This window comes from Oratosquilla oratoria, chromosome 15 (genome assembly GCF_046742065.1).
Source record: "Oratosquilla oratoria isolate Oo_2021 chromosome 15, ASM4674206v1, whole genome shotgun sequence".
NCBI classification, from domain to species: domain Eukaryota; kingdom Metazoa; phylum Arthropoda; class Malacostraca; order Stomatopoda; family Squillidae; genus Oratosquilla; species Oratosquilla oratoria.
In genome coordinates, this window is record NC_134791.1 from 5,356,607 (window position 1) to 5,370,052 (window position 13,446).

Sequence of the window (13,446 nt, forward strand, 5' to 3'; positions counted from 1 at the left end):
GGAGGGAAAGGGAGAAGAGGAGGGGAAGGAGAAGAGGCGAGGAGGGGAGGGAGGTTCCACACTTTATAGCCAACTGTACCAGGGCCGGATGCGGTGAAGATAGTACAGATAGAGAGGACGTGGACAAGGCTTCGACTGGGCACGTGGACTGTCGCTCTCTCTCACGGCGACCGGGGGGAAGGGGGGAAGGAGGGGGGAATGCCTTAAGCTTCGTTACAACTTCGATGCCTTGACTGCTTCGCCCTCCCCCGCCACTGTGGCGAGCTTTTAGGTCTTTGTTTTGGATAAATGTCGGGAATAAATACCAACAGAGGCATTTTTTTTTAGTAAATAAGTTATTACAAATTAACTTTGACATCTGTGGTTGTGGCCTCAGTTAATTGATAGCTGTAGAATTAGGATTAAAGTTTAAATACAGCAATTAAGCATACCAAGCTGTATGAAATTTGTATTCTAGGGATGCCTTGGTCTGCTAGTACAAGAGGGGGGACCCCTTTTCATCTCGAATGTGTCCCATTATTGAATAGAATCACCCGAACAAACCCTTGGAAATGATACATATGTACAGTATACCAAGAGTTTTCCTCTTCACAAGGGAATTGGCCCAGTGAACACATATTCATTAATCACCTTAGCTTAAAAAAAAAAAAAAAAAAAAAAAAAAAAAAATTATAATAATAATAATAGCAGCAATAACAGTAGTAGTAGTGATGATAACATTATCAATAGGTTAAGTACCAGAACAGCCTTGTATGGACCAATAGGTCTGCTGCTGTTCATTTGTTCACGTAAATCCATGTAATAATGGTTTGACGAGAATGATACCCACACAGTTTTATGCCAGGGCCCTCACCCACCTCCCCTGATGTCACACGACCAATCAATCCATTCCCCCCAAGCTGCTGTTGAAGACCCAAGGCCCCCAGGTAATTGGCAATGGCCTAAGGCCTGGCCCACACGTTGTTCGAGGAAGATAAACTGTGCAGTTGTCTGGATCAGGTGTGAGCAGCATAGTATAAGATGACGTGTACAGTATCTTATGCAGTGACTACATCTAGGGCAATTCAAATCTCCGGTCAGGCTGACTCAGTGTTGGTAGTTTTTTCACATTGGTTAGTGGGTGACCTGAATGCCCATCTGGGAGTAATTTCTCAGTAAACCACACTACTAAGTTTGGGGATCTGGTATGGAGAGCACACTTTGTGATCTGAGCATGTTTTATGTTATTGTACAGATGTGTTCTAGGGGTGCTGCTGATGGGTGTTATATCTGTATAATATGAACTCCCCTCCCCTTCTCCAAACACACACACACACACAAGTAAAAACACAATCAATCAAACATTGCTTTGAGTTTCACCAACTGAAAACCTATAGCCCCACCAATATCACTGGTCCCAGGAACCTTAGATCTCTGTAAGAAATTTTGGACTCGTGTGTGCATTGTATTAGTGTGGGACCAACTATGTCACTGATTGATGGTAGAAAGGATAGATGGACACAGCCCAAAGGGATGTTCCCTAAATCTGCTCCACAGGTGAGTGAAAACTCAAAAATTCAAAGAACCTCAAAAGCATACTTTTCAGGCGAATAAACAAACTCCAAAAGCTTTCTACTAATTCAAACAAGGTTAAAGAAACACCTAGTAAATAAATTCTTTAATACATAACCGCTTTTGCACCTTAAAATTCATGTTCTGATGAATAATAAGAGTAAAATTTACAAACTCGATAACAAAGGGAGCTGCCTATGGACATCAGTCACGATGTCCATCGCCTACATTGGAACTTTCATTCATACGTGGAAAAAACTAAAATGAACATTCCAATTGAATTAGGTCTAATGGCATTCCGGTGAGTATGAACAAGGCCACTTAAAGTGACGATACACTGATCCCCTTGTGATAAAGCCAATGTGTTTTGTGTGCAACGATATCTATTTGGTGTCCATCGCTTCTCCCACAGCTTCCTCCTCTTTCTTTTCCTCCGACTCAATTTCCACCTCCAGGATTCTAGGTCCGTACAACAGGATGTATGCACAGTGCCAGTCACCTGTAACAAATATCTAAGATTATAAATCATACTTAAAAATTATACACCCCTTATGGGGTTACTGACTGTAAAGTTATGTGTAGTCAATAGTTTAGTAACTTTAGTTGCACTCCTACCAACCAGTCATATGGTATTCTTTTATGTTCAGACAAGTCTCCACTTAACCACTTCACTCCGGGGCACATCGCACATCTGGCAGCATTAGCTGCCCGACGTGCGATGTTGCATCATAATAATCGCATTATAAAAAATAAAGTCAGTGCTCAATCGTTTGTTCTCTTTCACCCGTGAATTTTGATACATACATACATACATATACCAAGGCTTTTTCCCCCTTCCAAGGGAGGTAGCCACAAAAGGAAAGGCATAAAAACACTCCCACCCATTTCATCCCTAAATACACTCCACACCCCTCCCACCCTTCCTCTCATCTGAGCACCTCCTGGATGACGGGTCATCCCTGAACCCTGCCCACCGCCCTGGGTCAGAAGCAGTGTCGCAAGACACAGTACATCCACAGCAAGGCCGCTTCATTTAATCGGCGACCCCCCCTCTCCGTCCCCCTTTGCATATAAGGAGAGGACGGAGTCATGCATTCACAACATCATATATACAACCATTCTCCACTCACCTCTGTCTTCCGTCCTCTCCCTTCCTTCCTCAACAGACATTCCCCTCTTCCCCAAAGCCCCCTTCACCCCATCCATCCACCTCATCCTAGGACGTCCCCTCATGTTCACTCCCTCCACATCTGCCTTCCATACCTCTTTTACTAGTCTTTCTTCACTCATTCTTTCCATGTGTCCAAACCATCCTAATATTCTTTCATCAACCCTCTCTCCCAAATCCTTTTTCACCCCTGTTCTCCTCCTCACCTCCTCATTTCTCACTCTAGCCTAGTAACCCCCACCATACTTCTCAGACACCTCATCTCAAACACATTCAAACTCCTTCTCTCTTCTTCTCTTATGTTCCACGTTTCTGCCCCATACAGTGCTGTTGGCACAATCACTCCTTCATACAGTCTCCTCTTCGCATCCATTCCCAAATGTCTATTTCTCATTACACTCTTTAAACCACCAAGGCATTTACTCGCTTCTCTCAATCTACATTCTACCTCCACCTTCACTCCACCTTTTCCTGCTACACTTGCACCCAAGTATCTAAAACTATCCACTTCCTCCAGTCGCTCTCCCTTAATGTTCACTTCCAGTCTACTGCCACTTTCACCCCTTGTACATCTCATCACCTTACTTTTACCCACATTTATCTTTAGCTTTCTTCTATCACATACTCTCCCAAACTCTGCCACCAGCTTCCTCAATCCCTCCTCTGACCCTGCCACAAGCGCAGTGTCGTCCGCAAACAACAGCTGGCTCACCTCCCACTTTTCTCCATTTTCTTTAACCATCTCCAATCCCTGACTCGCTACCCTAGCATTCACCTCTCGCACCACCCCATCCATGTATAAGTTGAACAGCCAGGGCGACATAACGCATCCTTGACGAAGTCCCACCTTTACTTCAAACCACTCACTCTCTCCATTTCCAATCCTAACACATGCTCTACTACTCACATAAAAACTCTTGACAGCTCCCAAAAGCTTTCCTCCTATCCCATAAATCTGCATAACCTCCCACAGTGCCTTTCTGTCTACCCTTATCATAAGCCTTTTCCAGATCCATAAAAGCCCAAAAAACATCCTTCCCCTTTCCTATAGCTTTCTCACATATCTGTCTTACCACAAAGATCTGATCTACACAACCTCTACCCGTCCTAAATCCACACTGTTCCTCACCAATTACTCCTTCTGTTCCTCTCCTAATCCTCTCAATTAAGATTCTCCCATAAGCCTTCCCTACTACACTCAACAGGCTAATCCCTCTGAAATTACTACATTCACACTTGTCCCCTTTTCCCTTGTGAATTTTGATAACCATAGAAAATATGATGAAGCCAGTTTAGAGAGAATGGAGGTTACGTAGGTACGACTACAATAAATATAATCAAGACGCCGACGTCGGCATCATCGCGTACCCACTTGATCCTCATGACGCCTATGTAGACGTCACCGTATGGAAGTGGTTAAAGACAAATGGTGGGGCTTGCACATGGAAGGAACCCGAGAAGGTGACAAAATGATGAATGGATGGATGGAATAAAACAAGCCTCAGATACATGAGGAATATCTGTGGATCTGGGTAGAGATTGGATAAGACCAGACTGAGGGGATGTTTGTAAATGGATGAAAGGATGATGCAGACCATAGGGATGTTCTCATATACTCTACTAAATATTTGGAGATGACGATAAGAAGGTTGACATATAAAGAAGTGGTGGGTTTAAACCAGCTCCAGCCCTGTTGTGGAAGCAGCGTCTTATTTCATTGCCTTAAAAAAAAAAAAATATATTATATAAATCCTTGAAGGGAAAGATTTATATAAGGAAAGAATTTTTTAGGAATACCACCATACGATTATCACAGTGGTATAAAAAAATAAAATAAATAAATAAATAAAATTCTTCCCTTATATAAATCTTTCCCTTCCAAGGATTTATACAATAAGAATACCACTATAAGAATGAATGGGTTTTAATGCGTATGAAGTGGACACATACTTTGGTTCCACCATCCCATTTGTACCGTAGGAAGGAGCTAAAGTAATCACATGGGGTAAAACTGGGCAGTCTTTGTTACTCACCTAATTATGTTTGTCATCAAAATAAAGGGAGGATTTATGATGATGATGATATGGTTTAACGTCACAAACTACCCCCTATCGCGAAGGCTAGGACGGTGCCCCTCACAGAGGGCTTTGTAGCGATTTATGTAGGATTTATACAAAACACATAGTACTTGATGCTTTTATTTCCCTGTCAATCTGTCATAATTAGGTATGTAACAAAGACATTGGCCTCTTTTACCCCCACGTGGACACTTTTGCCACTTCCTATAGTACGGAGGAAGACTACTGATGCAGTAACACTGTGGACTCACCTCCACCAGAGAGCTTCAAAATCTCCTCTTCAGTAACTGGAGTAATACTGTCATCATCACACTTGAGCCAGTCCTTTCCACGCCACCTCACCCAAGCAACGTAATGGCCTGATGACGAAGACCTTCCTTGATGGGTTAAGACCGCTTGTAGTTGGTAAAAACCACTATTGTTGCTACCTTCATCTGCAAAATAAAAGTATCCAGATCCTTAATTAGCAGACCAAGTTATATACATCATCACAATGACGGCATCGACAAAGACTCGTACTAAATGTGCCTCTGCATGATCATGACCACTTGTACACACACCTACCCACAATGTCTACATCTGTTGAAATGTATGCAAATGGTAGTTGCCGACAAGTCTATTGAAATAAACACCATATCGATAGCCTCGAAGCATAATTAGCATAGCACTAGTGGCAGAATAAGCTTACTTATCCGTTAATTTGTGTAACTAAACAGTGGATCCATTACCAAACTTTACTGGAGAGAAATTCACATCTTTATGAACACCCACCACAGGAATTATGGAAAAATGATATTCCAAATCGTTTCAGATTCATAAAAAGCTGCATTTAATGTGGCTAAGCTAATTATGCTCCGAGGCTATTGATATGAGAATGGAGCCTTTATTAGGATGACGTTTGGCTTGTTACGGCTTAAAAAAGCCGTAAAGACAAGTGAAATGCCGTACTAATAAAGGCTCTGTCCTCACATGGTGTTTGTTTCGATAGGTCTGTTGAGATAAAGTAAAAGAGAGAAGGAAAAAAAAAAAAAAAAAAAAAAAAATTCTACACAAGTTGCATCGATTTTAATAGTCTTACCATCCTCAAACGAATAAGGAATTTTGCGAGTTGGTTTCTTCTCTTTTGGGTTGATGGGCTTGCCTCTCTTCATTGCTCTCTCTTCTTCCTTCTCTCGGTCTTCCATGTCCTGCGAAAGTAAGACAATCTTGGTAACTCGTATCCGCTCTACGCTAGTGAGATAATTGACTGGTCTTAGTACGCAAAGTAGTTTGTCCCACCTTGAACTTTCCACGAATTGGAGTCAATTTCTTTTGGAGATCTGGGGTACAAAGGTCAAACACATCAAGTACTAATGGAAACTTTACATCCTTTAGAATCTTTGCATTCACAGCCTCTCTTTCTTTGTAGAAAAACCTGTATAAAAAAAAAAAAAAAAAAAAAAAAATACATGAATAAGCAGCAGAGACAATATATGTATGAAATATCAACAGAATTAACATATAATATATCTATGCATACCCCTCATAACTTGTTTGTTTACTTTTGGAAATGACGTGCCTCAAGAGCTTATGAAGAAACCTAAGGTCATTTGAAGGAGAGAGAGAGAGAGAAAAAAAAAAAATGTACCCAAAGTGTGCAGAAAAAATACCTGGTTGACATAAACATGAAATGTTACATGAATGTGATGGGAATGAGATGTTCACAGGCTCAATTGAATACATAATGTTTGTGAAAAGATTGGTACAATCTTTGAGGAACTGTAAATTCAGGAATTACATACATACATATACCAAAGGCTTTTTCCCTCTTACACGGGAGGCAGCCAAAACACAATGGCATAAAATCCACTCCCACCCATTCCATCCCTATACTCCACTCCCACCCATTCCATCCCTATACTCCATTCCCACCCACCCTCCTCCCTCCCATCTTGGCTCCTCCCGTACGACAAGTCATCCCTGCATCTCGCCCACTACAAGAATTACTGAGTCACGTACATTACTCACCTAATCATCTGTACTGAAAGATATGCGGGTAACCTACTAATCCTGGACTTTTTTGTATACACAGCGTCACGGTCCAATGTGGCCGACTTCTTGGTGATTTGCTCCTGAAGATAAAAACATAAAAGTTTAAAACTCCCATTCCAATTCAAAGGCATTCAAAAAGTATTGTCTGTTAATAACCTTTAAGTCCACTACTTTTGTAATTCAAGGTTTTCCATGATTAAAAATCTAATGACAAACTGATAATCTATGTTAATCCATCAAACCAAGTCACGGTTCTGTACCTGCAGTTTGGCAAGAAGTCCAGTATGAAGATATTTGACATCTTGACTGATATGACACAACAACTGCTGGTACTTGTCCTGGGTTATCGTCGGAGCTTCCTCTTCAGATTCTACACACTTCCACTCACACTGATACTCCCCAGAGAAGTACTGATCGATAAGTGATCCCCTAAAAAATGTAATTACCAATTATTTGTTATTACTGGTAAATTTGCTATTGCTACATATTGACAAAGACAGCAGAACCTTGGATAACAAATATAATCCATTCATTGACTTCATTCTTAAACCAAAACATTCGCTAACTAAAACAATTATGGCAAACACACCAAAGCATGAGCCAATGGGATTTTGTGTGCAGACCTACGAGTATGTTCATACCCCAAAATGTCATTTGTTAACAAAGACAAAAACTGTTCATAAAATTTGCTCATTACCCAAGGTAAAACTGTATAGGAAGAAAGAAATAAAAAAGTAAAATAATAATAATAATAAATCAATCAAATAAAGCAGTTAATTTTCACATTATCAATCAATCCAATGTCCGAGGTCTCTCTTACAGGAGACCCATGTTGACCTCATTTTCAGCTTCAGATCCAAAATGTTTATCCCTTTCCATAGGCATCTTTTTAACTTGGACACTGCTACAGAGACTGTGGGTAGAATAGCCTGGCAGAGATGATAGCCTATCTTAATTATCTCATTCCAAATCCAACAGTCCTTTCTATATCATTCACATGAGCACAACCGTGTGAAAAAACACACATACATCCACACAAAAACAAATTCTTACTCATCACCAAACAAGCTCTTCAATACCAACTACCAAACTCCTTACTCAACCACGCCCCTCAGACATCAGTCCCAGAAAAATCCCTCCAGAGAAACAAGAACCATACTAACACACTTGTGTTTAGGTCACCAACCAGCACTAAGCCAGTACCAACAAGTAACACACCTGGTCCACTCTAGCCAACCCAGACAACAACACAACATTACTTTTCTGAGTGACTTATGGGACAGTCCGGTGGATGTGGGTCTCCTGCAAGCGATACCTCGGGTAGATGGATTGATATTCTGGCTGCCTCGAGGCTAACTTTAGTAATGACATTTCTACGGCTACCCACCTAAATTTGTCCGCAACTTTTTCTTTGTTGAGGGGAGGAAGTTCCTCCATAAGAAGCCTGACTAGTTCTGTCCAGCATTCGCTCGCATCCTGTTGCAGATACACACCCTGTTCTCCTTGCTCAGCAAAACTGCCGAAGTGCAAAACAAATATTGTCTATTACATGATACTGATTACCTGCTACAGAACATATTTACTCCATTATTTGTGTACATGGTCATTCAATGAAAGGAAAGATGAATAACAAATATTGTCTATTACATGATACTGATTACCTGCTACAGAACATATTTACTCCATTATTTGTGCACATGGTCATTCAACAAAAGGAAAGAAGAATAACAGATGATGAGTACGAAGAGGAGAGAGTGGGTGGGCAGGAGGGGAAAGAAAAGAAAAATGGAAGTGATATATAATCATCTTAATATTATTTTGAAAATACCTCCATTACAGCTGAACTTTTATAAAATACAAACAAAGCAGATCAGGCAGACACCCACCTAGGGAAAGTGCTACGGAATATATTGACCAAGAAGAGTGGAATGGCTGTGTTTCCACGGTCCATTGTCCGATACACCTCTTGGATGGCCTGGATCACCATTCCATTAGGAGTTGGTTCATCTCCTCCTATAAAATAAAATGTATACATACATATACCAATGGCTATTTCCACCCTACAAGGTCGGGGGGGGGGGGGGGGGGGGGGAGAGAAGGGGGGGGGGGGTCAAATCCACTCCCATCCATTCCATCCCCAAATGCTCCACTCCCATTCCCTTCCCTCCTTCTTATCTTGTCTCCTCCTGGATGACTAGTCAAAGCATACACCTAACATTTACCCATCCTACACCCATTTAATCTCCCCTCAATCTCTGCTCTTTGTAGATGATGAGTCACCTCTGTCTCCTACTCACTGTCTGAGTAAGACACAATGCAACATTTTGACCCAGCACCTCCAGAACAGGTCCTAACAGCTGAAACTAGTAAATCCTTACTGCTTTATTACATGGCCACATCAATTTATTATTCATTCACAACTCTTCACCAACATCTATTTCTTGCCCTCTCCCTTTCCTGCTCAACAGACATTCCTCTTGTACCCAAGTTCATTCCATTCTAAGTCTTCCCCCAAGTTCACTCCATCCACCTCTGCCTCTCAATGTAATTGAAGTGAAAGGGAAAAGGGTGTTTTCAAATGTCTAGCCACCTTGCTCTGCAGGGAACAGAGAGATAGAAGTGCGAGGCTCTTGGATTATTTAACAATTCAGTATTAGGTTCCTAAATTGAATGGGTGGGAGTAGGTACATACTTTTGACTTGGATACCTCCCTTATATGGGGGAATTTTTTTTGTATATAGATAGAAGTTGAACAATGAAAATATAAAGATATTGGTTATTATATTATTGATTCACTCTCATAAATGCTTATTTCTCCTTCTGTGAATAAACTTATTTCAAGGGTATTGCGTACGGAAATTCACCTTTAGGCTTGAAGTCACAGACCGTTTTGTGAATTTCAGGCACTGTCTTCAGGCACTGAACAACAGCATTCAAGTAACAAGTATTTCCAAGGTTCCTCAGACCAACTGGGAGATCAAGCTGTAAAACAAATCCAGTGTTACAACAAAATCTAATCTATGTAGTGTGTACTTTATGAAAATGCATACAATTCATTTACAAAATGAGTATCTTGCTTCACATGCACAATAGGAGAGAAGTACTTGTTGCCAATCACAAACAACATAAAATTAGGAGGCCTGGCTTACTGTGGAGGACCACAGTGGAAATAAGCTTACATGCTCTTTTGTGTTATCCTCGGCATTTGTAATTGTTATTTCGAACTATGTGTTCTTTTCATATCTGCACTTTGTGTATATAGATTCAATGCCAAATAAAAATATTATTATTATATTAGTGTCACGACAGTTACGTCAATTCACTGTATCAAGAGAAAAAACCTACAGCAGAGTTCATTTCTGCTTCGTTCATGTCCTCGAGGAAAACAGCCTTCTCCTTGGGCTCAGCTGGAACGTCCTCCTCTTTACTGCCCATCATTAGAACCATGGCACCCTGCAAATAAAGCAAGATCAATCTATCCATGCTAATGAGGTATATCCCCCTTCTCAACATTTTAATCATTACCTGCTCTGACATGAGTGCCCATCAGAATGGGTTTGGCTGTAACTCCTGGCAAATGAAGGTTCACCTGTTCCCCTTCCACTGCTCAAGTTTGAGGCAACGCAACAAGACCTCACCCTAAACGAGTGTTAGGTTCCTTATCCCGTTATGCAGGACGAAACTTGTGTTGAGCAGATAATAGGTCTTATGGGAAAAAATAGGTTAGACTTCCAGACCCTCTCCAGACACTGGTGCACAACACGACCCAGCAGGCTATTCAAATCGTGCTATCATGAATCATAGTTATGTTCAGCAAATTCTGAGATATTTTACTATTCGTGTAAACATGAACTAAGTGCACGGTGAAGTCGTGTTTGGTGAGGTCTGATAGCATATATACCAAAAGCCCTGTTCCCCCTTTATAATCTTATATAATTATTTTAAGTCCACATATGAATCAAGATAAAGAAGTTAGTGGTTATACTTACATCCTTGAGTTTCATATTACCCCAACTCTCGTCCTTCAAGGTGGCACCCTTCACCATGATCTTCTGCCTCTCCGGCTGCACCCCCGTAAGGGCAAACACCTGGGCCTTGAAAACCATTGGTTCCTCCTCGGTGTTCACCTCCACATCGGTATACAGCTCCTTGCCCCATTTGACCTTAACTGAGGTAAATATACATAAATGTAATGTAGTACGTAATGTAAAAAATAAGCAAAACTATTTGAGGATATTTATCAAAATGTAAAGGTGAGACATTAAAAGAAAGCTACTAAATAGGAAAAAATAGTGCTCACGTGATTTGGGAATATGAAAAGAATGAACGAGGCAAGACCAAGGAATTGAGATGGGAGAGATGTGCTGTGTGTGTATGATTTGAATTGGCCATCCTTCTTAATTAGAAGTGTAGGGGTGGGGGAGCCTTTGGTACACACAAACACATAAGAACGTAAGAATGAAGGAGACTGCAAGAGACCATAAGGCCTACACTAGGCAGCTCCGTAAAGTTTGTTTGCACAGCAGTAGTGTTTGCAACCCCTACTCCAGTGATCTGGGCATGGAGTTTTGTGTGTGTATTCACCTTAGTCTTTGGATCACGTGTTGGACTCGTGATCGACAGCTATTTCCCTCCCGGAAGAGAGCTCAGAGCTTGTATGACCGATCTATGGGTAATGCTATGACCTTTCACCCCCCCCCCAACTCCCCGCCCACGAGAGTCAGAGTAACGACCCGAAGCACAGCGATACCGAAATAATTTTGGCCCTGGACAGGATTCGAACTGGGTACTGCGAGCACTATCATACTTCCCAGTCCAGCGCTCTACCAACTGCACCACACTGTGTGAGTGTGAGTGTGTGTGTGTGTGTGTGTGTGTGTGTGCACGCGTGTAAGGTCACAATATTACCCATAGATCAAGCATATGTGAGCTGTCATTCGGGAGGGTAATAGCTGTCGATCACAAGCCCAACACACAATCCAAAGACTGATGAATCACAGTTACAGTTAGTTACAAGGTGATCAGAGAGAATATTAAGGGTGGCTACCAAATTGTTCCCAAATCTAAATAACAAGACATATGAAGAAAGACTGAAGAAAATGGGAATTCCTACATTTGTTTTAACGTAAAAGAACTCAACCTAACCTCCTGCAGTGGTAAAATATATTGCATTCTTTATATTTTGGCAGGTCTATCCATCTTCGTTGACAACCATTTTGATACATATAAAATATACATCTATCAAATACAGTGTATTTAACACAACATTTTCGTTGATACACCGACTGTCACTCTCTACTTCGCTGTAGCAAGATTAATTGTTTGCATGTTCTCTAACCTGTACCTAATGAAAAAATAACCCTTCTAATGCTCTATACCCTTTTAAATAATATCAGACAAATCAGCTGCATGAACCAGCTATGTTGAGTTTTACTATTCATGATAATTACTGAATTCTGCACTTGTAGAATTTTACCAATATCTTATCTACACCAAGTAAAATATATTTATCCCTCATATCTCATAAATTTATTGTAATACACAGTGCTTTAGTTATCAAACTGTATGATCAGTCTCATGAACCTACATCTGCTATATGTATGAAAAATTACTACAGGGTTTAAAATAAATTTAATTAACAGTTTAAAATACATTTGTTAATATGTGCATTACTATGTTTATGTTGTCATATTTCCACGGCAGTCAAATTAATATGTAGCTTAAATTCATTACAGGTTAAAAGTGCCTTAGTCCGATTAAACAGAATTACCACAAATGTAAAACTCCAGCAAGACTTAATCTACCCTGTGGCCAAAAGACAGTTTTATTTTTAAAGAAAAACGACCCCTATAAAATTGTTTTTCAAAAACCAACGGTGTGGCATTCCTCAACTTCGTATGTCTAATCATGAAAACAATCTTGGGAGTTCGATCAATTCCATGTATTCAAGCTAGGATGGAAAAATCTTGCATTTACTCTTATTTAATTTTAATAATCTGGAAAATATTTATCACTTCACGTTTCTGCATGTCAGTGGGAAAATCCGGGGCGACACTTAATGAAAATTGGGTAAAATATCCTTAAAGAGGGACTAACTTTCTTACAAACCTCACACAGAACATCATATTTTTATATCACTAAGACAGTAAATAGAACCATTTCAGATATAACTTTACTCAGTATCAAATTAGTATTTCGCCTTTACTTTGGATTAAATTGCGATTCTTATCTCACCTTTGTAGACAGGCATTATTCCTACGTTTCACTCTCTCACTTGAATGCAACGAAAACACCGCTGGTGACTAGTCGACTCAATACTTATATGTCAAACATTTGGAAGAACTGTTTCCTATATTTTTTGTACATAGATACAGTTGAGATATTCTATAAAAGTGGGTATAGATTAGTTTAGAATACAATATAACGAAATTTTAAATTTAAGTCGAAAACACGAATAATATTTTATAACTAGCAACTTTTGAATATTTTACTATACTGATGTTTATATCATGTTATCTTATCACCACTCGGATTGAAATGGTAATGGTATCATGAAACGTACGAAAGAAGTTCAAGAATATTCTAAATTGATGTCATGTTTTCACGAGGTAGACTTAC

General features: G+C 40.2%; 1 protein-coding gene across 1 annotated transcript; it reads right to left on the bottom strand.

Moving 5' to 3' along the window:
• Positions 1-1,645: 1,645 nt before the first annotated feature.
• Positions 1,646-13,219, bottom strand: Usp14 (ubiquitin specific protease 14). The gene is made up of 12 exons (XM_076198492.1): positions 13,063-13,219; positions 10,818-10,996; positions 10,174-10,281; positions 9,693-9,810; positions 8,715-8,841; positions 8,216-8,344; positions 7,089-7,257; positions 6,805-6,908; positions 6,076-6,211; positions 5,876-5,984; positions 5,049-5,231; positions 1,646-2,050 (listed from the first exon to the last, which is right to left on the bottom strand). The coding sequence occupies exons 1-12, from the start codon at positions 13,076-13,078 to the stop codon at positions 1,935-1,937; spliced, it is 1,494 nt and encodes a 497-aa protein (XP_076054607.1). The 5' UTR covers positions 13,079-13,219; the 3' UTR covers positions 1,646-1,934.
• Between the last annotated feature and the right edge of the window lie 227 nt (positions 13,220-13,446).